We start from the raw sequence: 23,218 nt of genomic DNA, 5'->3' as shown, positions 1-23,218 counted from the left end.
GTTAGCTTGAGCTGATGAAGCTTCATCTTTTGATGAAGATGGAGATAGCTTTAGGAATAATCACAGCACTCCGTTCTGGAAAGTGTCTTCCTACATGTCACACTGGGATCCTTGAGTTTACTGCTCAGTAACATCTGAAAATCGCCTCTTGTTGACTGCACTCTTGATCAGGATTCTGCAGAAGGCTCTGCTCTTGGGGTATGATTTTTTTTTCCTTTTTCTTTTCTTTTTCCTCTTGTGCTCACCTCAGTGAATGGCTTGAGGGCTGCTTGGGTTTGAATGTCTCTTCAATGTATAGTTCTTTTGGTGTTTAAAAAAAGAAGCTTGACCTGGTTTTGGTTGTTTACTCACCTTTTTCATTTCAGGAGGATAGCAGTCCTGCAGGACAGGCTCTAGGGAACTGAGAAGTTTAAAGGTTTATATTGCTTCCCAAGCTTTAGATTTCACTGGACTGCTAAATAATGCGCTCCGATAGCCACATAGCTAATTCCACATGCAGTCAGTCACCTGGCTTCCGCTGGGTTTTGCTTGTTTTTCTTCAAACCTCACCTGGAAGAAATGGTTAGCATCTGCAAAAGGAGATTGGAATCGGTCTTTGGTCTCCCTTAACTCTCCTCTGTTCTTTTTCCTCTTGAGATGTTATTTGTTGACCTGATTTGTTTCGGTGGCTGCTTTTGCTTTTTAAGGACACTGAAAGCAGGACTCTTAATCTGCCAAGTGGGATATCAGGATTACAGCTGACATTCTTTAAGTAAAACTTGCAGCAGAAAGGTGAAATAGTACTGTTCCTTCAGAGAAAAGTGAAATTGGGACCAAGCGATGAAGAGTTGTCCTTAAAGCAGCTTTCAGCTTGGGATATGGATGAGAACTTAAATTGCTCAGACAGCAGGAAAACAGTTAAGTTTTCTAGCTGTTCAATAAATAGTATACCAAAACAAGTGCTTGGAAACTAAGCGGCCACAGAATTCTTGCTTGCAAGGGAGAGGGGTTTAGTTTTGTTGTGGCGTAAATAAGTCCCAGCCAGTACCATCTACCCATGGGCTAAATGTTTTCAAAGACTATGTAGAGATGTGGGTTTTTTTGTGTGTGTGTGTATGTTGTTTTGGGGGTTTTTTTTAAGATCTTTGGTTGAAGGGTCTTGTGTTCTTACACTTGCAACGTGTTCATTTCAGGTGACACCTTGGAAGTGCTTGTGTGTACTTCTCAAGCTGTACTTGAGTCTCGGTGAAAATTGGAAGTCTGTAGATGCCTGCAGAAAGCAACATTTCCCTGTAGAATTGAGAAATCACCTAAACACACACAAAAAAAAAACGTAATGAGAAAGTGGTGGTGTTGCTTTTCAAGGGCTGAAGCGTGGCAGGAGCAATTTTCAGCTGGTCTGTTGATTCTGAATTTGATGCGACCACTTAAATACCCCGTTTTTTCTACTAGAAATTTGTGACTCATGTGAAGAGGAGTTGGGCTTGAGTTTTCTCCAGATGGCTCTTGTGCAGTGACTGGGACCCTCTGCTGCTTGCCTTTTCTGAGCAATCTGCAAAGAAAATGAGCTATAGTGACACTAAGATTATGCCCAAAATTTGGTGTGTTTTTGTTTTTTGGGGGTTTTTTGAGGGGTGGGGTGGGGAGTGTTGCATTTTTGAAAACTGCATTCTGCCTAACCTGCATATACTTCGCCTTCTCACTGCTAGCTGAAATGGAAAATTTTCGCTTTGAAAGGATTTCATCCAAAGAAGGAAATGGGAATATTTGTTTCATTAAGTCCAGCAAGATCAAGGCTTTAAATTGCTCAGCCCACATGCACAGCAATCTACCAGCTACGATGGCTCTTTCTCCGAGGGCAGGAGGATATGATCGGCCTGCTGTGCCGCCTACAGCCCCTGCAACTTTCCGCTTGTTCTCTCTCCCTTTGAAAATCACCGGTAGGTAGAACTGGAGCACCAGGGAGCAATTTTGTAGTGCTTCCTACGTGTAGAAAAGTGGTCGGAGTTAAGATGCATTTACTTTTATGGGGAAGCCGTTTTGGACAGTCCGTGCAGGAGGAGGGACTCTTTAAAAGCTGCCTTCTCACCCCATTGGAAGAGCTCAGTGTGATGCCTGCTGCTTTTTGCGGTTCAGATCTTTTCCCCCACCTTAGTCTGGTTAAATGAACCCGATCTTCGGAACAGCCAGTGCAAACACAGTTCTAGGATATTAACAGTAATTTTAATAGTATTAATAGTATTTTATAGTGCAAGGATAACCATGGTATCCATCCTGAGGTATACCACCCTGAGACAAACTCTTTCCGAAAAGTTAGAGCTTACGGGGAAATAGGACAAGCTCCTTTTAAAAGGATGCTTCTTAATACTCTTCTTTGTGTCTCGATTCCGATCTTCTCTTCCCCACGGTGGCTTGGTACATGGAGACCTTGTTCATGCCACTTCTCTGAGGCTTTTCTTACTGCTGCCTTGTAACTAGTTTCTGAATTTTTCACCTAAGCCGAAAGAAAAGCTGACCTCCAGGCACTGTTTAGATTCCATATTTTGCTGGCCTTCTGCTCAGCTGGATAGTTGCACCCTGTTACTGTAGAAAACCGATGTGGTTTCTGCACCCTGGGCACACGTGGCACCTCGCCTTTCGTGAGAGCAGACCTGCATCAGGAAAACGAGAGGAGCAGTGATCAACGCAGCTATGAAGCAACAAGTGCCTCTGTGCAAGGAGCTGTCTTCCAAGCTGCCTGCCGGCTGCACATCTCTTCTCCCCTAGCATATGTTGACACCCCCAGCTGTTGCTACTGTCGCTTAACTAATGACAAGGTAGTAGAAACATGCGGGCATGTGCTATGAGCGTATCTGGATGGTGTCACGCTCAGCCAAAGTATTGTTCAGTGCATTATGCAGTGTTGTACTCTGCTCTCTTCACTAGAGGTACCATCATTTCACTTAGGAAACAATCATTTAAGACCAAGCGTGCCTGTTAACTTATGAAGGCTGTAGATCTCCAGGAACTGACTTGTAGGATCAATTATCTGCTGTTTTCTCCTGCTGTAAAAATTCTCGTTGCTCTCTGTGCTGTTGGAGAACTTTGTCCCAGTTCTCTCTGCATTTTTTTGTTTGTTTTCAGTGTAGCAGGGCCTAGTGGTACTTTTGTAAGCTTCTGCTCATCTACTTCTTACTATTGCAGCCTGCAGTTTGTCTCTTGCTGCGCCTGTCCCCAACACTGAACAAAACCAATGAACTGGTTAGTTGGGAATAAGTCTGGGGTAACGGATAGTTGCAGTTCTGCAAAACCCCGTTGTCAAAGGGGCGTTGAGATTAGCAGGACATAATTCCTCAGCTTGATGGGGTCCTCAGACTTTGTCCCAGAGAAAGCAGCTCTTGGCCTTAAAGAGTTCACCCCAGTCTGAGCAATAAAACCCTGCAAAACAGCTGCTCTAATGCAGATCTTCGGAGTCTTCTGCAGTTAACTGTCTGTGAACTCCTCTCTTCCTGGAGATCCAGCCTGCTGCAGCTTCTTTCTTATTTCTCCTACCAGCACCCTTGGGGACTTCTCCAGTCACTTGGGGAGTTAACTGCCCAGCCTGCCTTTGTTCTTCACCTTCTTTTCTCCAGTGCTTTGTCCTTTGCATTTTTGCCTCTTCTGGTCGCTGCTTCTTCATGGTTTTCCATGTTTGCCCATCTCTCTTCTACCGCACGCGTTCCTATCCTCCTGTCCCCAAACTGACAGCCAGTTTTCATCCCTTCCTACCAATAAACTACCTGCAGTGCTCCCACATATGCCCAGTTATCTCTTTACCCTGTCCTGACCCCCACCTAAATCCTTCGTTGTGCTTAGCCTCTTTGCTCTGTAAACCTCTCTCGCATTCAGCTTTGCGTGGCTTTTGCTGTAGAGATGGGGTCAAGAGCGTAGGGCCAGTTCATCTCCTTTTTCCTACTGCTCTTAGTTGAGGGCTGGAAGTGGCATTTCTGAGGCTTGTGGGAATAGCTGGATCAAATGGACCCTGGTAGCCTTGTGAGCCCTCAAGACTGCCACACCGGGGATGTGTCAGGTCAAGTAATACTTAGAGCTGCATGCAGCCTCTCAGGTGATACTGTCTCTCACATTTCCACTTTGTGTTTTCTGTGGTTGGTGAACGTAGTCCTTGGTAGCATGCAGGCAAGACTGCGACTGTTCAGAGGTGGATGTTGATCAGCAATACAGTGGGGCAATTTTATTAGCTATATCTGTTGTGTTCAACTTTAGGAGGCTGAGAACAGGATACTGCGACTTTTGTGTTGTCTTGGGTGATTTTACAGGCTTGCATGTCTGGGAACATGTCAAAACAGGTTTATTGGATCTGAATTGCAGAAACATAATTTCTAGTTAAGAAACTGTTCTTGTAATGAGAAAAGCTTCAAAATGTCCATGGTTTGATTTACAAGTAGAAGTAGGTGGGTTTTTTCAGCCTCATCTGAAAAAATTAATAGTTTGGATTCCAGTGGGTTGTCTGGGTGTTTTCAGAATGTGGAGATAAATAAGCCCATTTAATTTTCAATTTTAAGTATAATTTGGGAACGTATCCTACATGGGACTAGTACCGAGATCGGTGTGCTGCTGAGTCCTAAGTTTAATGAGAGACTGCTCAACTTTGGAGGTATGCTTTTTCAGAGAGAAGATGGATATATTGTGACTCAAAGGGAGGACTTTTTTTTTTTTAAAGCTGTCTTCTTCATGCGTCAATACTTTGGGAGTAAGTAGATAGAGTTACAGTAATTCAGTCTGGAAGGCACCTTTGGAAGTCCTCTCCAGAAGGTGAAGCTGAAAAGTGGGGAGAAAGGATGTATGCTAGAGCTAGGCAGCTGGAAGAGACCATAGGCACAAGGCAGTGGGACAAAGCGGTGGAGAAACTGGTGGGGAGAGAGGAGACAACGCGAGCAAGGACAAGGTAAGCCCAGCTGGTTTGGCAGAGCTGTGAGGAACCGAAGACTCAGGCAATGTAATTAAAAGCACTAGGCGCCTTTAAGTACAGGTGCATCTGGAAGGTCTACCGGTTGTTTTTATGTTTCCTTTCAACAGGCAGGGATTTGGGTGTGCATCTCTTTCCGTGCTTCTGTGCATCTGACGCAAAACCAGATGTGAACTGTACCAGCATTCCTGTAAGTATGCTCAGGAAGCTTGTGGGTGCCAGGCCTAGACGATCAATAACCAGAATGTTCTTCTGATCTTTGGTCATGCCTATCATAGGAATAAAAAATCAATTCAGTTGTATTTCTGGTACAAAACCTTGCGTTTGTGTGGTTACTCCCAGTTGAAAGTGCTTTCTTTCAGTGCGCTTCTGAGGCAGGATGAAGGATGAAGGCCTGACTGCTGAAGTGATGGTTTGTGTGCAGACAAACTCCTGTTACTCCTCTTCTCGGAAAACTTACTTGTGCCTTTGTTGCCCTATAGTTACCATGGAAGGTGCTGCCCTACCTTGCTGGTGAAAATGTGAAGGTTGAGAATGCCTAAAAGTAAAAATGCTTGTAGTTAGGGGTTTATAATTTGACAGACGAATTAAGTAATGTTGTTTAGCTTCACAGTTCAAAATAACTGTGCCAGGAGGCTGTAGGCCACGTGTTTAATGTCGGGATTCATCCTGCTGTAGCAAGTTGGCAATAATCTGAAACGTTTAGTGGTTGTAAGTTCATGCTCTGCAATATTTTCTTTTTTTTTTCTTTTTTGGTGGGAAGACTCTGGCCTTGCTTATCTCTAATGCCGATTTGATATAATATCAACATGATTAAGTCAGGCGTTAAGTTAGATGTATGTGAAGATCAGACATATATTGTTAGTAGTAATAGGGGTAAAAATATAATTATGTATCAAGCCATTGTGCAGTCCATGATTGTTCTACAGGTGAACTTATAAGCCTTTGATATCCTTGTAGGAAATAAAGATTCAACTGAAAGAAGAGCTCCTTCACAGTTTGTACAATGTGGCCTGTAGGAAAGGCAAGGAGAGCAAGGTAATAATATTGCTGTCAGATTATTAAGGGCACTGCCTGCAGTGCAGAAAAAAATACATCCCGGTGCCGCCACTGTCCAGAAGAAATAAATCAGCATATCAAAATATGCTAATTAACAATGTTCCAGGAGTGAATTTGTGTGCAAACCCTCGTTACGCTGGACTGTCTTGATAGAAACTATGCAATGTCTCCTTTTCAGGCTACTCGGAAGCCATCCTCAAAAATCAGCGTGTAGCGTTTGAAATCCAAAATAGCTATAGTTAGCTAGAATGGCTTTTCTGTTGTGTTTCATTATAAAGGGAATATTTTGCTCCAACGGGAGATCTGTCTTGACATTTTTACATGTCCTGGTGCATTTAGAAAGGAAATTTAGGGAGACATACTGTGTCTAGATCTCAAATATCCTGCGGTTAGAAGGGACTTTACACTGGGCTGTAGTGTTAAAGGTTTTGAAGAAGCAGGAGAACGTTCAATTAGAAGCTACCTGTGGTTTGCTGGGTACAAAAGTACAGCTGTGTTACGCTGACAGGCTAAACATCAAATGCTGGATTTCTTTTGTTAATGTTCATGTTGATGGCAGTATTGCTTGAATCTCTTTTTGTGACATTATATGCTAAAAATGTGTTAAAAAGATGAAGTCAAACAGTCTATAAGAAGTGCAAGAAATAAGGTTGCCTTTGTGTCCTGAATTTGCCCCCTTTATTCATCTACATTCTAATGCAGTCCCTATTTATATGGTCCAGTTTCCCTTCCTGAGACCCTACTTCATTCATTGCACGGGGTAGGTCTGTGTGTAGGACTGAATACGGAGGCTGTTGTTTGCAGGACCGTGGCCTTGGCTCTCGGAGCAGTTGGAAGGGTTCTGGAGAGCGGGATGAGCAGGCAGGAGAAGGGTAAGTCTCACGGCCGCAGCAGTTGGCTTCTGCCAGATTCCCTTTCCCAGCCTAGCGTGGCCACTTCAAGCACATGTTCCGCAGGTAGCCGCTAATTCAGGGGTTTTGTAGGACTCCAGCTGAAGCATCTTTAGTCCGTTTTTGTGTGTATTTGCCTAGGTTTAAAAAAAAAAAAATCAAAACCCCGAGACAAAAGTTGCGGGTTGTAAGTCATACCAAAACCCTCATGGTTCGTTAGGGAGACTGAACTCTTTTGATACGCTGCATAATCCTTTGCCCTTTGAGCCAGGAGAGGAGCTGAAAGTAATAGTGGGTTGTCATCTTCTCTGGGCACAAGCAGAGGTATCGGGGAAGCGCTCTTGGGTTGCATAGGTCTGAAGAACTGAGAGACTGAAAATCTGGGCTTCAGTTTCAGCAACAGGCTCAAGGCAGTTGCAGATCTCTGATGTCTCTGCACTTGTTAGCTCTCACTTACCATGGTCACCGTTCTTGTACTCTAGTCTGCCTCAGCTTTTCTTCTTGTGCTAGTTCAAACCTCCAAACTTCGTCCAAATCCCAGTCATCCCCCTCTGAAAAGCCTGGTCTTTCTTCCTGGACTTCTCATCTGAGCTATCATCTCTTCCCCTGCTGCCTGTCGTCTTGTTCGGTTCTCTCCCCTGGTACTTTGTCCCAGACACTCTGCCGCGTGAAGCCTTCAATGTCTTCTCATCCAAGTCTGTGGTGTTTGATCGTTTTATCCTGCTCCTTTTCTCTTGATAGATGTTTGGTTGCTGGTTCCTTCTTCTGGGGTCCAGCTCTCACCCTGACGTCTTTTGGGGCAAATGGCTTTCCTGTCCTCCAGAATACCTAGGTTCACTTGAGGTTCCAGGAGAGCAGAGGCAGGAGATACTCTGTGTCTCTCCATACTTACCTTCTGTACCGCCTACTGCGCTTAAAAATTCTGGGAAAAAGTCCTGCTCGCCTCCCTCTGCTGGGCTTGTGAGCCTGGCTCAGAGGCAGCCTTGTCCATGAGTAAGATCTCTAAGGGGGTGGTGGCATGCGTGGCACAGATGGCATCTCCAGAAAACGTAGGTGCCAGCTCTTAATAAGCCTCTATGAGCACATGCTAGCTGAAATTTTTTTTTCTCTCTCTCTGTTTTGGTGTCTTCCCCTTGGAACAGCAAAAAAGCACTTCAGGGAAAAGCCCAATCCTCCTACTTGAATCTTCTTTCAAAAACATGGAAAAATGAATTGTAGCTTCTTGACAGAACATAAAATAAGTCAATTTACTTCATTAACATGCCAGACTTTTGCAAAAATGCAGCCTAAGGCAAGCATGCAGCACAGGACATTTTAGCTGGAATTTCAGAAATTTGGCAATGAAAGTCAAAATTATATAAGAAGAGAAGTTGGAATAAAATAATGCTACCAGTTAAGATTTTAAGAAAAAAGTTCATTTCTGAAAAACCTCTCACTGATTAAATATAATTACTGCTAATTACTTCTGTTCTGGTTTGGGTTAATTTTTTTTTCTGGAGAATCCTGTCCATGAAGCATTTTTGCACCTTCGGTTGCAAGGAGCATTTGCCAGTATTTCTGCGCCTTGAATCCATTAGTCCAGCTGCGTATCCACAGGCGTTGCTGCCTGAGCTGCCGGAAGCGCCTGCTGCTTTTTATTTGTTGTCCCGTTGGCAGCGAGTCTCCGCTCCTCTGTGCGCTGCACGGTCGCTCACCCTTGTCCAAAGTAGCCGCAAATCCGTCGCTCCGAATTGCCAGGAGGCTGCGCTTATTTTGCACAAGATCGGGCGAAGGGGAGAATCGGGGCCCTTTCCCACAGACCTTTAATTTTGCTGTGGACTTTGCGGTTGGGAGAAAACGCCGTAGTCTCGAAAGGCAGGTGGTCCGAATCCCATCGTCATCGTGCTGGTTCTGGCTGAAAGAGTTTAAAGGTGAAGCAGAGGCTTCCAGTGTTTTGAAGAGCTGTGTGCGTGGTAATTCACTGTAGCAATGCCTTCCTGGGCATATGGTTGCATACTGCACTCTGAACATTTTTATGTGACTTAATTTTTTACGTCTCAACGGTTTTAGTAGGGAGAAAAAAAATTACCGGGAAGAATAGTAGCTTCTGAACGTACAGACCACAGGGCACCGAGATGCACATCTTACCCTGTTTCTTACACTTCTTGAAGGCAAGCCAGTCTGCTGTGGTTAACATTTTGTGTGCAAGCGGTGAGCTGCTAAGAGGCTGGAGCGTTGCTGCTGCACAGAGGCAGGGAAGGCTTTGGATATTCAGCGCTGCGAGGAGCAGGAGTGGCAACAAGCAGCAGGAGTGGTAGCGAAGACCCGAGCCGGCTTCGCAGTTAGCACATCTCCCAGCGCGAGTCGGCGGATGCACAGCTTCCCGGCGAGCTGCCAGCAGGGACCCGAAACGGAGCGTTGCGAGAGAATCAGGGTTCATGTTTATCACGCGAGGTCATGTGATCTTACTATATCTTAACTTGCCAACTTAGCCTTACTCCGGAGAAGATCCTTTGCTGCAGTGCTTAAAAAGGGAGAAACAAGGGGGGAAATAAAGAAAATTGTGCGATGTGTGTTTATGCCTACATCATGCCGAGGAGACACTTGACAGTAAATAATCTGTGTATCCCCGAGGTGAGATACTGTTTCTGCTTTCCCTGCACAGTGCTGCTGCAGCACGGAGCGGATCCCAACATTCGGAACACCGATGGGAAATCCGCGCTGGATCTGGCGGACCCTTCAGCAAAAGCTGTGCTCACAGGTAAGATGCATACATCTCCCGACAGCATTCCCTGTAGTTCATTTTGTGTGCCCGAGTCCAGCATCTGAAAAGCCTCCTGCCTTTTCAGGTTTTCTGTCGTGTAAGAGCATTTTAAAACTGTGTGTTATTACTGGATTGCATGTTGCTGTAACTGTCACTAACCTGCTATGCTGCTATAGGCGTGATTATTCCACTTAAAATAGAGAATTACAGCATTAGTATAACATCATTCATTATTCACTGCATTTTTGTTGTGGTTTTGTTTTTTAATTGCTACCCTATGTGTAGATTGAATTGGAGCCCCAACCCCTGAAAAAAAGAAGAAAAAACTGGGTCAGTTGTTTTAAGACCTTCACTGTTGTGCAAGCAAGGACGTTTGTATAACTATAAAAGTAGCTGTGATCTGAAAGACAACCTGCTACCGATTGCTGAGATCAATAGTTACATTATATTTTGCAGCAGATTCGCGTGCTGCCCTTTCCTTCCTCCTCCCCATTAGTCATTTTAGGTAGAACTCTTTATCACCCACCGGTTTTTTTTCCTTTTCAGGGGTTGTTGGCTGCCAAATAATATTTTTCATGAAAATATTAATTCTACAGCTATAACTTTGTTTTTATGCAGCTGTGTTTGTATAAATTAACTGTTGTAGCATGCCAGTAGAAATTAAAAGTATAATTCAGTAGCCTGTCAAATCTTTATTGAGAAATACATAGCCCTTTGTGCTGATTTTGATATCTAGGAAATAAAGCTTAGAACAAAGTAAGATTGGATTAAAAATGTATACAGTTAGATATGGAAAGGGTTTCAGCAGCTGAGTTTAATTTAAAGAAATGGCTGTTTTTCTTTTTTCGCCTTTATTTCCCCTATTCTCTCCCTCTTTTTTATTGACAGTTTAATTTATAGGTTATGAGCTGTGCAACACCCATATTCTTTCTTCAGATTATGTTCGGAGCGTAGCAGCTCCCTTCGCTCTGTCAGAAACGTTTCCCCGTCGCCCCTCCGGTGCGCTGACTGCTGTACGTAATTAGCCACAGCTCTGCAGTGATTTGAGCGTTTGCCTTTGGAACAATGCGCTTTAAACACATATGATTTAGTTTAATTACTCGGTGTCAAATTTAAACACGTTCCTACCGTGATAACACTAATGTGAGCTGTGCTGAGCAGCTTAATCTGATTTTTGGCTGTTAATGGGTACAGTTGCACGGATGCCGAGGATGGAAAGGGCCCCGGGGAGGCAAGGTACCTAAACAGTATTAGCGTATATTTAACGTTTAGTTGGGGGAACGTGGTAAATGCCCAGTTTTGGGGGTTCCTGGGTCCAAGCAGCTCTGCAGATGATGCTCCGAGACCAACCTGAGGGCGCAGCAGCAGATTCCAGGAAGGTCTGCGAGCGTGGCTCCACGTGTCTCTGCCGTCAGCTCCGTGGGCGTCTTCCCGTTGGCTTCTCCGGGCGTTGGAGCAGCACCTTGCACTTCGGGCGAAGGAGAGGGCGGTGTGTCACCGCGCACAGAAGGGGTTGGGTTAGGAACAGCCCTCTGCGACCGGCTTATCGAGCACAGCGCACTCCCCGTGCCCCGGGACTCGCCCGTACCACCTCCCATGCAGGTGCCCCGTGGTTAGAGGTTGCCCAAACCGGTGGACGTTAGCGGTCTGCGCGTGGAAACGCGTGCGCCTACCGCCACTCCTGCTGCTACCCAGGTGCCTTGTTGTTAACAAAAAGAGCTAGTTTTTGCGTGTGCGTGCTCTTCCTAGCGAGGAAATCTTGAGGTTTTCTCAGCTTTGTCCTCAAGGTGGCTCTTGGCTACGCTGGGCTCTGTGTGCTGCACACCTGAGCTCCAAGCCGTGCGAGCAGGATCTGATGCAGGCTTTAGCTGCTAAACGATCCCCAATACACTCAGAACTAGCTGGATGCCGTTTAAGCTCAAACTTTCTACTAAGAGCTTTTCTTCTGTGTGCTGCCCCGCTTTCTGGCGTCTCTGTTGGGCTGTGGCTTGCTCATGTATTTTCCATATGTTGTTACCTTCAGGGCCTTTCTTCTCCCCAAAAGAAGGGGGGTTAAGGGATTTCGCTAGGCTTTGTCTGGCTGGGGAATAATTTTTAGCCGCAGCAGTGCTTTGCAATTAGGTGTATCAGGACTTTATACTGGATTAAAGATGAGTAGGCTGTGTTAACTTAATTTGCAGTATTTGGTGTCGAATGGTGGGATTTTAGAAGTGCTCGTATTTAGAGCTAAGCTGAGCGCTTTTGACAGCAGAGTCTGTAATTGTTATTGTATTTATGTCTTTAAACAGCATATATGTCAGGACTGTTCTTCGGATGTTATTTTGGATGCCTTTTTCTATCAGTTCCTCTGCCCGTAATAGACTTTTCCACGCTGCTGCTTTATTGACTGCTGGAGAGCAAGGTTCCATGTGCAAGATCACTTATTCTGATCAAGTATTTGCATACTAAGTTTGTGCGTGGATGTTGGTGGTTTTGTGAGTGAACTGTGGAAATGGCCCCCCTTTGAGCTGCAAGGTAGAAAAAGCAAAAAGAAAAATTGTTGGTGATTTATTAAATCTTTTCAATTGGATAAGTGAAGAATTCTGTGCGTGTTTTATAAGGGAAGTTCCCTCTGCGTAAAGTGCATTTTGAGAAATCCTAGGGGAATATGACAACAAATGCTGAATCCATGATGATTTGTCCTTTTCTGTCTCCAAGTCTCGAAGAACATATAGCATCTTTTTCTGCTGGATTACAGAAAGGATATATAATGCAGTGGTTTCTGGGATGACTTCCAGCTATTTTCTTATAACATTCTCTTAAAATATGTTCTCTATAAAGGGTACATCATGTAAATGAAAGGCTAATATTTTGATGGAAATGGACTTGGAGAATTTCTTCATAAATCTAAGGGGATTTTATGGAAATTTAACACCTAGTTCCAGCTTCTAAAAATGAGGAAACCATGTTGTCCTGCTTAAACAGAAAAACGATCTTTTTATTCCCTTCTGCAGGATAACCACATCACCTTTCTGTGAGCCAGGCTTTTCGTGACTGAGATGAGGAATACTTACTGCTTTCCTAGCATCCCTGACCACTCCGGAGTCCAGTTGTCAGAGGAGGACCGTAACCGTCTTTTCTTCTAGGCTCAGGTGGCAATACTGACTCCAAAACCATATTGCATCTAAAGAGCAGAGCTGTTGCAAACCATCGGATTAATCTCCTAGTTAATTTTTCTTAGCTTAATTGCCTTTAGATCGTGTGGTTTCTGAAACGGGGGCTCAGTCATATTTTGTTGTAGCACGTAGCGCTGTGGGACTCCCATCCAGAACGGGGCCTTTGGGAGCTGTTGCAGTACAAATCATGTTAGTCTTCATTATTCTGTTATCCTGCTTATTGCCTCTTTAAACATTCATATCCCTTTATATCTTCCTTATCCAGTGTATAAAGTGCCAACAGTATTGTTAATGACTTGACGGGAGTGACTTATTTTGAATTTGCACACAGCGATGCTTTGTTGCCACCTCCCCATGTGGTCTGCCGTCTGGGACCGGCTGCTCTCTGTGAACGGTCTGCCCTCGTATTTGAGCAATTTCCAAAGCTTTGAGCAGAAGCTGCAGGTGCTTTGGCTAATATACTCTGGGCTGCTCCACGTCACTGGTTTGCAGAGTTGGGTTTGCAAGCCGGGGGTTAATACCTTAAAACAGGTCAAAATGAAAAAAGGGTGGCAACTGCTGCCTCCGCAGATTAAAGAAGAATTTCTCGGATAGGAAATAACTTCTTGTTAGTAAATAGTCAGTTTTCAAAGTTAAACAAGACTCTGATCTTCCTACCTGCTATGGAAATATGTCTTTTACAAACAAAGCGCTTAGGTCCTATTTCACACTATTTCTCTTCTTTTTGGATGTGAAGCGCAGCTCGATGAAGGAAAGTACATCTGGGCTAAGGTTACCAGGAGTGTTAATGAGCATTCATGCTTTGATCTCTTTGTTGTGTCAAGTTCTTAATTTAAGCAAGCAGGGAGCACTGTCCCTTTATTGAAATACGTTTGCATAAGGCTTTTTATTTTACTTATTTAAGTGAGCTGCCGTCTATGCATAATTTGGCTGGAAGAAAGGGAAAAATCTAATATTTCGCTCTGAAAGTTTACTGAACTTTAGAGAATGGAAAATGGATGCTGTGCACTACTCATCCATTTTAAAACCAGCAGGAAGAGAAGAGAGGCTTTTTTTTTTTTTCTTCTTAAACTGTGTCACCTTTCTAGTTTGATTGTTTTAAACCCCAAACCCTTTGCTTTGGGTCTGTGATATCTCCTTTTAGGTGCTGTTATGATTCTGAAGACATCTTGGATAGGCCGCTAGCACTTGCTTTTGGGCACATCAGTGTGTGCTCACCCACGAAATTCTTCCCCCTTTCCTTTTATCGGTCTAATTCTTATATGGTCTGTCCTGGTCATCTGGACAACACAGGGCTTCTGTCCTGAAAAATCGGTATCATGTACAGCAGTAGAAAAGGAGAAACTTGTAATGATAAAGGGAGGTAGGTGCTGCTAGACTGGATCAGGCCATCAATTTATGTGACTTCTTGTCCTTCCTGACGGTGGCCAAGGCCTGCTGCTTCAGAGAAAAGTGATGGAAACCCTGCAGAGAAATGTTCTGAGTGGCCCTCGTCTAAAAGCTCTAACTGATTTAGGTGATATGTAAATCTTCAGTGAATCTGTAGTTTCCTGTTTTTATTATAATTGTCTATCTTGTTATTTTTGTAAATATCTAATATTTCTTATAAAGTTTGGTATAGTATATGATCTAGGTCCCACTTTCTTCTTAGACAGAGATCCATGGATTAATTAGGAGGTCAGGAGGAAAATGGTTTCCTTTTGCATTCTGGCCTACCTGCCGTTCATTTTCACTCCATGTTTGCTTGCTTTTGTGTTGAGAGAAAAGAAGCATTTCTCTCTCTGTTCTAGATGCCATGTCTGTCTTTGTGCACTTCTGTCCCATTTCCAATTCAAGAAGAGCAGTCCGTGTTCTCCAGATCTCTACGTATGAAGTTTCACTTCAGCATCCCTGACGGTATCATTGATTTCCCTTCCACTTTCCAGGATTGCATCATTATTATTATTATTATTATTAATTATTATTATTATTTCCCATGTTTGGAATTGAATGCTGTGCTCTGAGGATAACATCCAGTTGACTTATGCAGTGATGATTTAATAGATTTCACGGCATTTTTCATTCCAGATTTTATTTGAGCTAAGTTTGTTTTTATTAGCTCTGCGATTGCAGAGGGAGTAAGTGTTTTATTGAAGCCTCTATAGGAGTTCCCAACTTCTTTTCTTAAGTTTGTGGCTTAAATTCTTGTGTAATACCAAATGATTTATATTATACATGCAATGTTTATTATTTCCATTTAACAGTACTCCTTTGGCCTATCTGTTGTATAGCCTGTTCTCTTTTTCTCTTGGGTCCAAGTTCTTCAGTTTTCTCTGGTTATTGAATATTTTAAATATTTCCTTTTATGTGTTGGATTATTTGATACCAGTTCCACTGTGTTTTTTCAGGAAGAAACTAGTTGCTCCTGTCCTGAAGTGTCTGATCCTTGAAAGTACTTTGCTTCTCGTTCCACGACTGCATAATTTTTTTTTAAATCTGTTGCCAAAGGACTTTGTGCAGGGATTTATGTGAGCCAGTATACGTATTCTGCTGCCTAGGTTTTCCATTTCCATGCCTTAACGTGTTTAGGTTTCTTCCTTAGCTCTGGATGATGATGTGTTTCGTAGTGCTTAGTTTGGGAATCATGGCAGCTTCTCCTTTCCTCCTTCCTGCCCGCTTATAGGAGTTAGAGATAAGCACCATCACCCTCATCCTCGTTTGAACTCAGTTGTGTGCCTTGAAATGACTCTGTTGGAGCGTAGCTTGTCCGGCAGGATTGGACGGCTTTTCCCTCTTGTTGGCATCCTTTATTTGGGGAAGGAATTGGAAGTCCGTAGTATCTGTTGGCATAGGTGGCCTGAATAAGGAGGGGCACCGTAGGCTTCAGGACTGCTGCTTTTATGAGAAGCATGGTGTTGATTTACACCGTCCCCTTCATAGTAAACTAGGTTTTTTCTCTCTTTCAGTTTTCCCTTTTCTTTTTACCATGATAGCCATTTAGGGATGTTTAGTAAGAGCTCTTTGAATGGAGTCCAACTCTTAGCTTGTCAAAGGAACAAATTATCTTTTCAGGGGTTTCACAGAACACCTAAATGTAGTCTTTCAGATTATTGCCCAGAGTTTCGGATGCCTTGAGAGCTCTCAGGATTATGGTGTACACATATTTATTTAGGCCACAATACACTAAAATTTCACAATATCAAACTTGAAAAGAGCTTTTCGTATTAAGATTTATTGTTACCCAGATGGACAGAATAATAAATAAGGTCTCTAAAACTCATGAATAAGAGCCCAAAATGCATTTTTCATGCTCTAGGGAAAATAATTGCAGAAACGTGTAAGAAACTGTTCCATTTCTGAAGTGCCTCAGAATGATCATTTTGATTTTTTTTTTTGGTTTCCTTGCCTTGAACACTCACCAGTCTTATACTTTGCTGCCTTTTTTTCTTCTCTTAATGCTGATTGGATCATTTTGAGTGCCGTTAAGTTAAGGGTTTTTTTAAGTGGACTCAATGTTGCGTGCTTGTGTTAATAATGGCAACTTCTGGTAACCCTGAGACCGAGTACTACTTTGATCCATCCTAGACCGAGTACTACTTTGATCCATCCTAGATCGCTTCATTGTCTGTGGGTAACCGTTCTTGATCGTTGTACCAGAAATGGCCTTTTCACGCTGAATACTTGATTGCATGGATTAGTCTGCTGGGGTAGAGAGCGAAGGAGTGAGTGGCTGGAAGAGGTTATATGACGTAACCTCTTCTTTGTTTGGTTCTTAAGTAGGATAGTCATGCTGCAGTTCTGACTATTTTAATTTAGCTTTTGTATGTTAGGTTTGAGTAAGTAAGTCTGGAACTTCTGGATTTCTTTTTTCTCCAGCTAGCTGGGTTATTCCTACAGGTAAAAATTCCCAGTGCCTTTATCTCTTGTACTATAAACCCAAGAGCGGTCTCATTCAGACAGGTTTCTTCTGGAAATGAAGCCACATTTGAATTTCGAAAGCGCTGAGCACTCACAGCTCTGATATCAGCGGAGTCTCTGAATACGTGGGCAAAATATTTGAGACCAAATTTTTCCAGGCTGAACAGATGGATCTGAAAGAATGGTAATGTTGCGTAAGGAAAATATCCTAGCTAGGAAATGGGAGAAGCAAGCAATCTTAACTTTACGTTTTTATGCGCGTATTAGGACACGGGCTTTGCTTACAGGGCTGCCTGCTGTTCCCCTCCGCCTCGTTCAACAGGAAGGATGGTTGTGCTCTGGGGAGGGAGCAAGACTGCACGGTGAAGGCGAACGTTGTCCATATGGCTCCTGCTGCATTTGTTGGAGAAGCTGAAAGCAAGAGAGTGAATGATGCAAGATGGGAAGATAAAGGTTGCAGATACTGTTAAGGCAGCTAAAAGTTTCTTCAGGAAACTGGGTTTTCTTGATTCTGCTGTGAGGCTCCTAATGTAACGCTGGGCTGGCGTCACTGACCAGTATTTCCATGGGGTTCGGGGTTTCATTCTAACGTGCTGAAGAACAGCGTTTCTCAAGAGCAGCGTTGCTCTTGAGAAGCATCTTTATAGCATCTTGCTATAAAGCCTCTAGGTTTGAAGTTGTTCACCTGTTATTTTGCTGCCTCCAAGAAAAGGAAGTGCTGTTATACAAGGTGGTGGGTGATAGGAGAAGTAGGCCATTTTGCCCATTCTTTCTAAACTTGGTGACGTCTGTTCCTGCAGCCAGTTCTCACAGTAGTCTTATCTACTCTGTCCCATCTTATGCAGCCCCTTGTCCCAGTTCCACAACCAAACTGTCCTTTGAAGCTTCTCATCTTGGTCCCCCACTTCTTGCCAATAAACACACACACATGCACCCTCCTTTCCTGAGGTCTCCATCCTTTACTCCGCCTTTTAGCAGGCTTGTAGTTTCTTCCCACTGGCTCCTAACCCTGGTGGTCTGCTAAATTCTTCATCCAGAGTCCATGATCTCTTCAATCCAGCTAGCCTCCTGACTCCTCATCCCGTTCTCCTCTTCCTCCCCCCACCTACATATTCCCAGGCGGTTTCTGGCATGACTTCTATTCTTCCTCTTTCCTTGAGCTAGCAAAATAATCCCTTTGCGAGTGCTAAATCAGTGTCCAGATTCAAAAAGAATTTTAATATTGAATAGAGATTGTTATATTTCAGACTGCTCAACTGTAGCTCTCTAGCCTCCATCTTCTATGCCAGTCGCTTCTTAGATGTCCATATTTCTTTTGCACAAGAGCTGTTTTTGAGTTCGAGGAGAATGCAAACGTAGGAATCATTTTATTTGAAAGGATTTGTTTCTTTTAAAACAGCAGCTAACCTAACCAGTTGGATGTGGTTTGAAAGATCCTATTGGAATAATCCCAGCAAGAAGCACGGTACTGATCTGATGCTTGCAAACCTCTATGAATACTCAGCTGAAGTCTCCTAGCAGGAAGCTTTGTCAAACTGAAAGTGTGTATTTCAGGAAGATTTGCTGTGCATCTATACCTAATGTAATAATATCACTAAGAGTAAAGCCATAAATTGTCGTGATTGATATAAATATGTGACCCTAGGGGAAGGTTTCTTCCAGTTCTTTTAAAGTGAAAAAGAGCGGAAAGACAGTCTCCACAAAAGCCCTTGGTTCAGCCGCCTGACTGAGGAGCGCCGTGGCTCCGTTACGATCCCTGCTCGTCCTACTTGGCTCTTGTGCAAGACTTGTTACGGCGATAGCGTGCTCGTTCTTGCAAGCTGTGGTGCTCCTGTTCTGTAAGGTGCTGAACACTGAGCTCCCTCCTGAACTCGGTATGGGAGGGGGTCCCTGCCTGCGTCAGCTCCTTTTTTTTCCCCCTCCTTTAATTTTACTACGCGCTTGCTAGATGTGATTCAAGTTCAAGGATAAGACTTCCAGGAATGGTTAATACCCCTGAAAATCAAAGGATCTTGGGTTCCTGAGTTCTCAAAATCATTCTAAAGAACTGGATTTAGGAGTTTTAGTCACTTGAACGGACAGGGAAATATTATTCATTAGAAAGGCTTCTAAGCGATTGAATCTTAAATCTAAATTTAATCTGCAGCATTGTGTTAATGTAAAAGGTCAAATATTTCAAGGACGATCTTTAGAAAGGAGAAGAGAACTGTTTTTTGCGTTTCTTGTTTCTTTGAGGCAATAAATGCCTAAAAGGATTTTTTTTTTCAAGCTTATTTAAAAATATCTTCCCCTATTTCTTGTGTGACTTTTATTTCTTTGAAAAAAGTGTTTGCTAGTTCTCAAGTCCCTGTGGCTTCATTAACCTAGGATTTACGATTGTGATTGCTCTGATGCAGTAGGAAATCAATTTTTACCAATATGTTTGAAAATTCTATCTTCGGTAAGACAATATATACTTAAGGCTATGACAGGCAATCTTTTGTGTGTTTATTTGCAGCTGTTTGCACTTCAGTGCCCCAAGTTTTGCCCTGCCCTTTTGCTGATGCTGCCGTTTTCTTCAACAGGGTTTGAAGCACAGCATAGGCCTCCGTCTCGGGTATCCCTAGGATCTCTGGATTCAGAAGTGAACAGGGATATGCCCTGGACTCTGCTGCTGTCCTTGCTGCTTCCAGCAGTTCCTATGTGCTTTCCAGTTTATTCAGTAAATAACACAGGTGTCCCTCAGTAAGGTTTAATCTGCTGCGTGGTCCTGATTCACATGCTGAATGTTGGCCATCCTTTGCAGAGAATGAGTCAGGATCTTGCGGGAGGAAAAGCGTGATGAGATCAAAGCAGAGCACGTATACGTGCAAGCTGAATTTAATGTGTGCAGGTAGTCCTCCATATGTTGGAGGGCTTTTTATAATTTTTTAATAGGAATAGACTCCTGCCAGTAGGATCACCTCTTTGAGACTTCACCTTGTGTTCTCCTTTACTCCTGCCCCTAACTTGCCAAGATGCCTCTTCCCTCTTCTGCCTAACCTGTCCAGTCCAAGTGTTCTGGCATGTTTCAAGTCTCTACCCTGACATAGGGAGATGTTAAACTTTCCTCTCAAAGATGTTAGAAGAGATTGGGCGTTGTGTTTAAAATGCACAAACCCTTCATATGTGTGTTTTGTGGACAGCACAAATGCTCCTTTTCTTCTTAATGTGGTGGAACACCTTGTCCAATTTTCCAAATCGGATTGAGATAGACATGAAGAATTTCAGCCTTAAGGATTCAAATTTGGCAGAATTATTGGGGAATCTAATCTTTCAATCACAAATGTTAAGTAACCTTGAGTTTCCTAGCAGCTACCAGAATTGCTACCAGCTCTGCCCACAATTAATATATTGAAAAGGGTGATATTTCCTGGATGCAGCTTGTTTTTCTTGCATGCACTTCCCAGCTTAGACCACCTCCCTTGAAGTCTTCTCAAAATGCATTTAAGGGCATGGAGGATTTTCATAATTGTAAAAATATATAACGGAAATTGAATTGACCTGATATATTTGATGAGGTGATCCATGATTCAGCAGGCTCAGATGCTGTTTACCCTACAGAATCACAGAATGGTTGAGGTTGGACAGGACCTCTGGAGATCATCTAGTCCAACCCCCCTGCTCAAGCAGGGACACCTGGAGAACGATGCCCAGGATAGTGTCCAGACGGCTTTTGAATATCTCCAAGGAAGGAGACCCCACAACCTCTCTGGCAACCTGTTCATGTAGCCATGGGCTGGTTCTTTGTTGTGCGCTGCAAAACTTTCCAGAGATGAGTGAGGAGATGCAGGAAGCTTATAAGTATCAGGTAACTTATAACATCACTCAGGCTGGCCTGCAGTGACAAGCCAAGAGCAAGAGGTCTGAACGGATCCAACTGTCTCGTTGTTAGGAGTGTATTTTCTGTGCCTCGACCCTGACCCGCTGTCCAGACCTAGAGGCCCTCCAGCCCCGTTTGCCCTGTTGAGTTAAAGGGATAAATTGAGGAGAGGAGGGAAGGGGAGGAAGATAACCTAAAGTAAATACCTGTAACCTCCTCTTTCTTGGACAGAGTGCAAAGAATGATTTGGTCCTGTAAAAGACTCGATTTTCTTTCTGGAAATATTCCAGGTGTCTCCTCGACGCTTGAGTTAAGAGGCATCTGTAGCGGCCAGCTCTTATAGCAGTGTTTGGAGTCTGGGTCTGGAGGCTTGGTGCATATATCTCCACTCAAAGAGTACACTGCATGTAAGGTTGTTGCTTCTTTCGCCTTTTATTTCGTAGTCCTAAAACATGCTGCTAAATTCTGGGGAAAGTTTATGTTAATTTATACTGAGGGCGTGGTGTGGGGAGTGATTTAATTCTCATGTATCTATACATGAATGAACAGAAATGAGACAGCACCCTTATACACTGGATTCCCGCAGTATCATTTTTATGTAGTTGAAGCTCCTGTCAAAAGCACTCTTTTCTGATGTGAGAAGAGGCTTCCCAAACTGGTACTTCTCAGTGAATGGATATCGTAATGTTTTAAGTTGCTGAATAATCTTAATCAAGTAGAAACTTCAGTAGTGACTAACTACGCGTATTAAAACACAGTAGCAGGCACATCTTAAAAGTCAACTTTGCAACGTTATTCACGGCGAACGCAGTACGAGTAAACTGTTCAGGAATGCATTGCACAAGGCTACCTTAAAGTTAATGGAAGAAGGTATAATTGAAAGCTTCCCGTCGTGACACCCAGCTGGAGTTCTGGATTTATGGAACACTAAGCTATGAGCAATGCTTTGCTTTTTTTTTCGCTTTTTTTTTTTTCCTTTTAACTGATTTGCTAAGGAAAATTCATTTACGCTATCACAAATCATTTAACTATTGACTGCTAAGATTCAGACATCTCATATTTTGGAGACTCGTGAGGCTGCACTTGTTTCATCTTTCCTTTTTCCAGGGGGAGGGGAATAAAAAAAGCTGTCTTGATGTCTGTTTTTAATATAAGCTGAACTATTTGGTTAAAAATAAAAACAGCCGCCTTTGGCTTATCTTCAGTTAAAACAGAACATAGCCTAGCTATGCTAAAAGCCAAGCAAATCCGACTATATTTGTATTCTCCCAGGAGGCTGGAATAAGAAAGGAGGAAAAGGATTTATGTAGCTGTTTGTCTTATTTCTTAATTTACCGTGGGAAGACAAGCAGATCCTATGGTGAACAGTGCTGACGCAAGAACTTGAATTTCAGAGAATATACTGTGTCTTAGATTGAGTAGCACTAAAAAATTTCTTCGAAAATCTGTTCAAAAGCCGGGCATTTCAGCTTCTGTTTGTGTATTCTGCGCTGTCGTAGAAGCGATGGAGAGAGTGGAAGTTTGGGCAGTTGACTTCAGGCCTGAACTTTAGTTATCAAGGATCTGTCAAGGAGCTGCAGGTGGAGACGGCTCAGCACTGGATCAATAAAGATAAAAAGGGCCAAGATTAGAATTGATTTTTCTTGGTACCTACTTATGCTGTTACATACACTAATGCTTAAAAATAAGCTTGCACAGGCAAAACGTTCCTACGCTGGGTAAACTGCTAGAGAGATGCAGTTGAAATTGCATATGTGCAAATGTCATGTTTTAGAAGTTCATAAGGTAAAGATTTTGGGTTTTTTTTTTTTTCACCCCCAATGGCAAATATTTCTCCTCATTTTCTGGCCAGCTTCACCGCCGTGTGATACTTCTAGTCGTACTTGGTAGCTTTCGATTACAAATCCGCGAGCCAGGCAATTCCCTCTAGTCTGGAACTTGCTACCCTCCTTCGTAAAGCCGTTAATAACGCAGAGCTGTGGCGTAGTTCTGTGTTGCTGAGATTCCCTTGGTGCTTTGAAAAATTCTGGAGTGGATTTAATAGTTAATTATGAAATATGGCTAACGAAGCTAATTTGAAAAACTTGATACCTGTTCTTGAATTTGTTTTCTAATGATGGTCAGATAACTTACCCGTTTTGGTGGTGTTATTCAGCCTTAAGTCATAAGCATAAATTTCTAATTCGTCTGAAAGTGCCTGCTGCTTTGAATGGTAATCTTGTTTGGATTAGCAATGCGGTGCTTGTAGCCCTCCTAATTATTAAGGATACAGATTCAGTAAAGATGAATAATACAGAGTTATAAATAATAAGCCGTGGAGTAAACATAACCTGCATTATACAGGTACCTCTTCATGATGCTAGTGATTGCGGATGTCTGGCACTGTCTGCACTGGGTTTCTAGATGCTCCTTAGTGAAAAGCGTGTATGGTTTTTGCTTTTGGAATGTATGTCCGTTCAGCAGTGTGGGGACTCGCTGTGTTTTTCTTTAATTCCAGTGATTATAACTCTTATTTAAATCCTGTATTATACTAGAATAAAGACAGACTCTTAATTACATAGGTGACCTCTACTGTGAGGAGACTTATCACTGGCTTTCCCTTATAGCTTTGATTTTTGTCGCGTCACCTGAAATTAGCCAAGAACCACATGAACGTGTTCAACAGCCCTCGTGGGAACGTTTTATTGAAGTTTGCCCTGTAATTAGGTA

At 43.0% G+C, this 23,218-nt stretch overlaps 1 protein-coding gene across 1 annotated transcript in view; it reads left to right on the top strand.

The window, feature by feature from the left end:
• Positions 1-23,218, top strand: part of TNKS (tankyrase) — a 136,717-nt gene that overhangs the window by 23,646 nt on the left and 89,853 nt on the right. The window contains exon 3 of the mRNA XM_067297281.1: positions 9,518-9,613. Within this exon, the coding sequence (XP_067153382.1) occupies positions 9,518-9,613 (96 nt within the window). The remainder of the gene's footprint in view (positions 1-9,517; positions 9,614-23,218) is intronic.

Source organism: Apteryx mantelli, chromosome 5 (assembly GCF_036417845.1).
Source record: "Apteryx mantelli isolate bAptMan1 chromosome 5, bAptMan1.hap1, whole genome shotgun sequence".
Classification (NCBI taxonomy): Eukaryota; Metazoa; Chordata; class Aves; order Apterygiformes; family Apterygidae; genus Apteryx; species Apteryx mantelli.
This window is presented reverse-complemented; position numbering and strand designations above follow the sequence as displayed.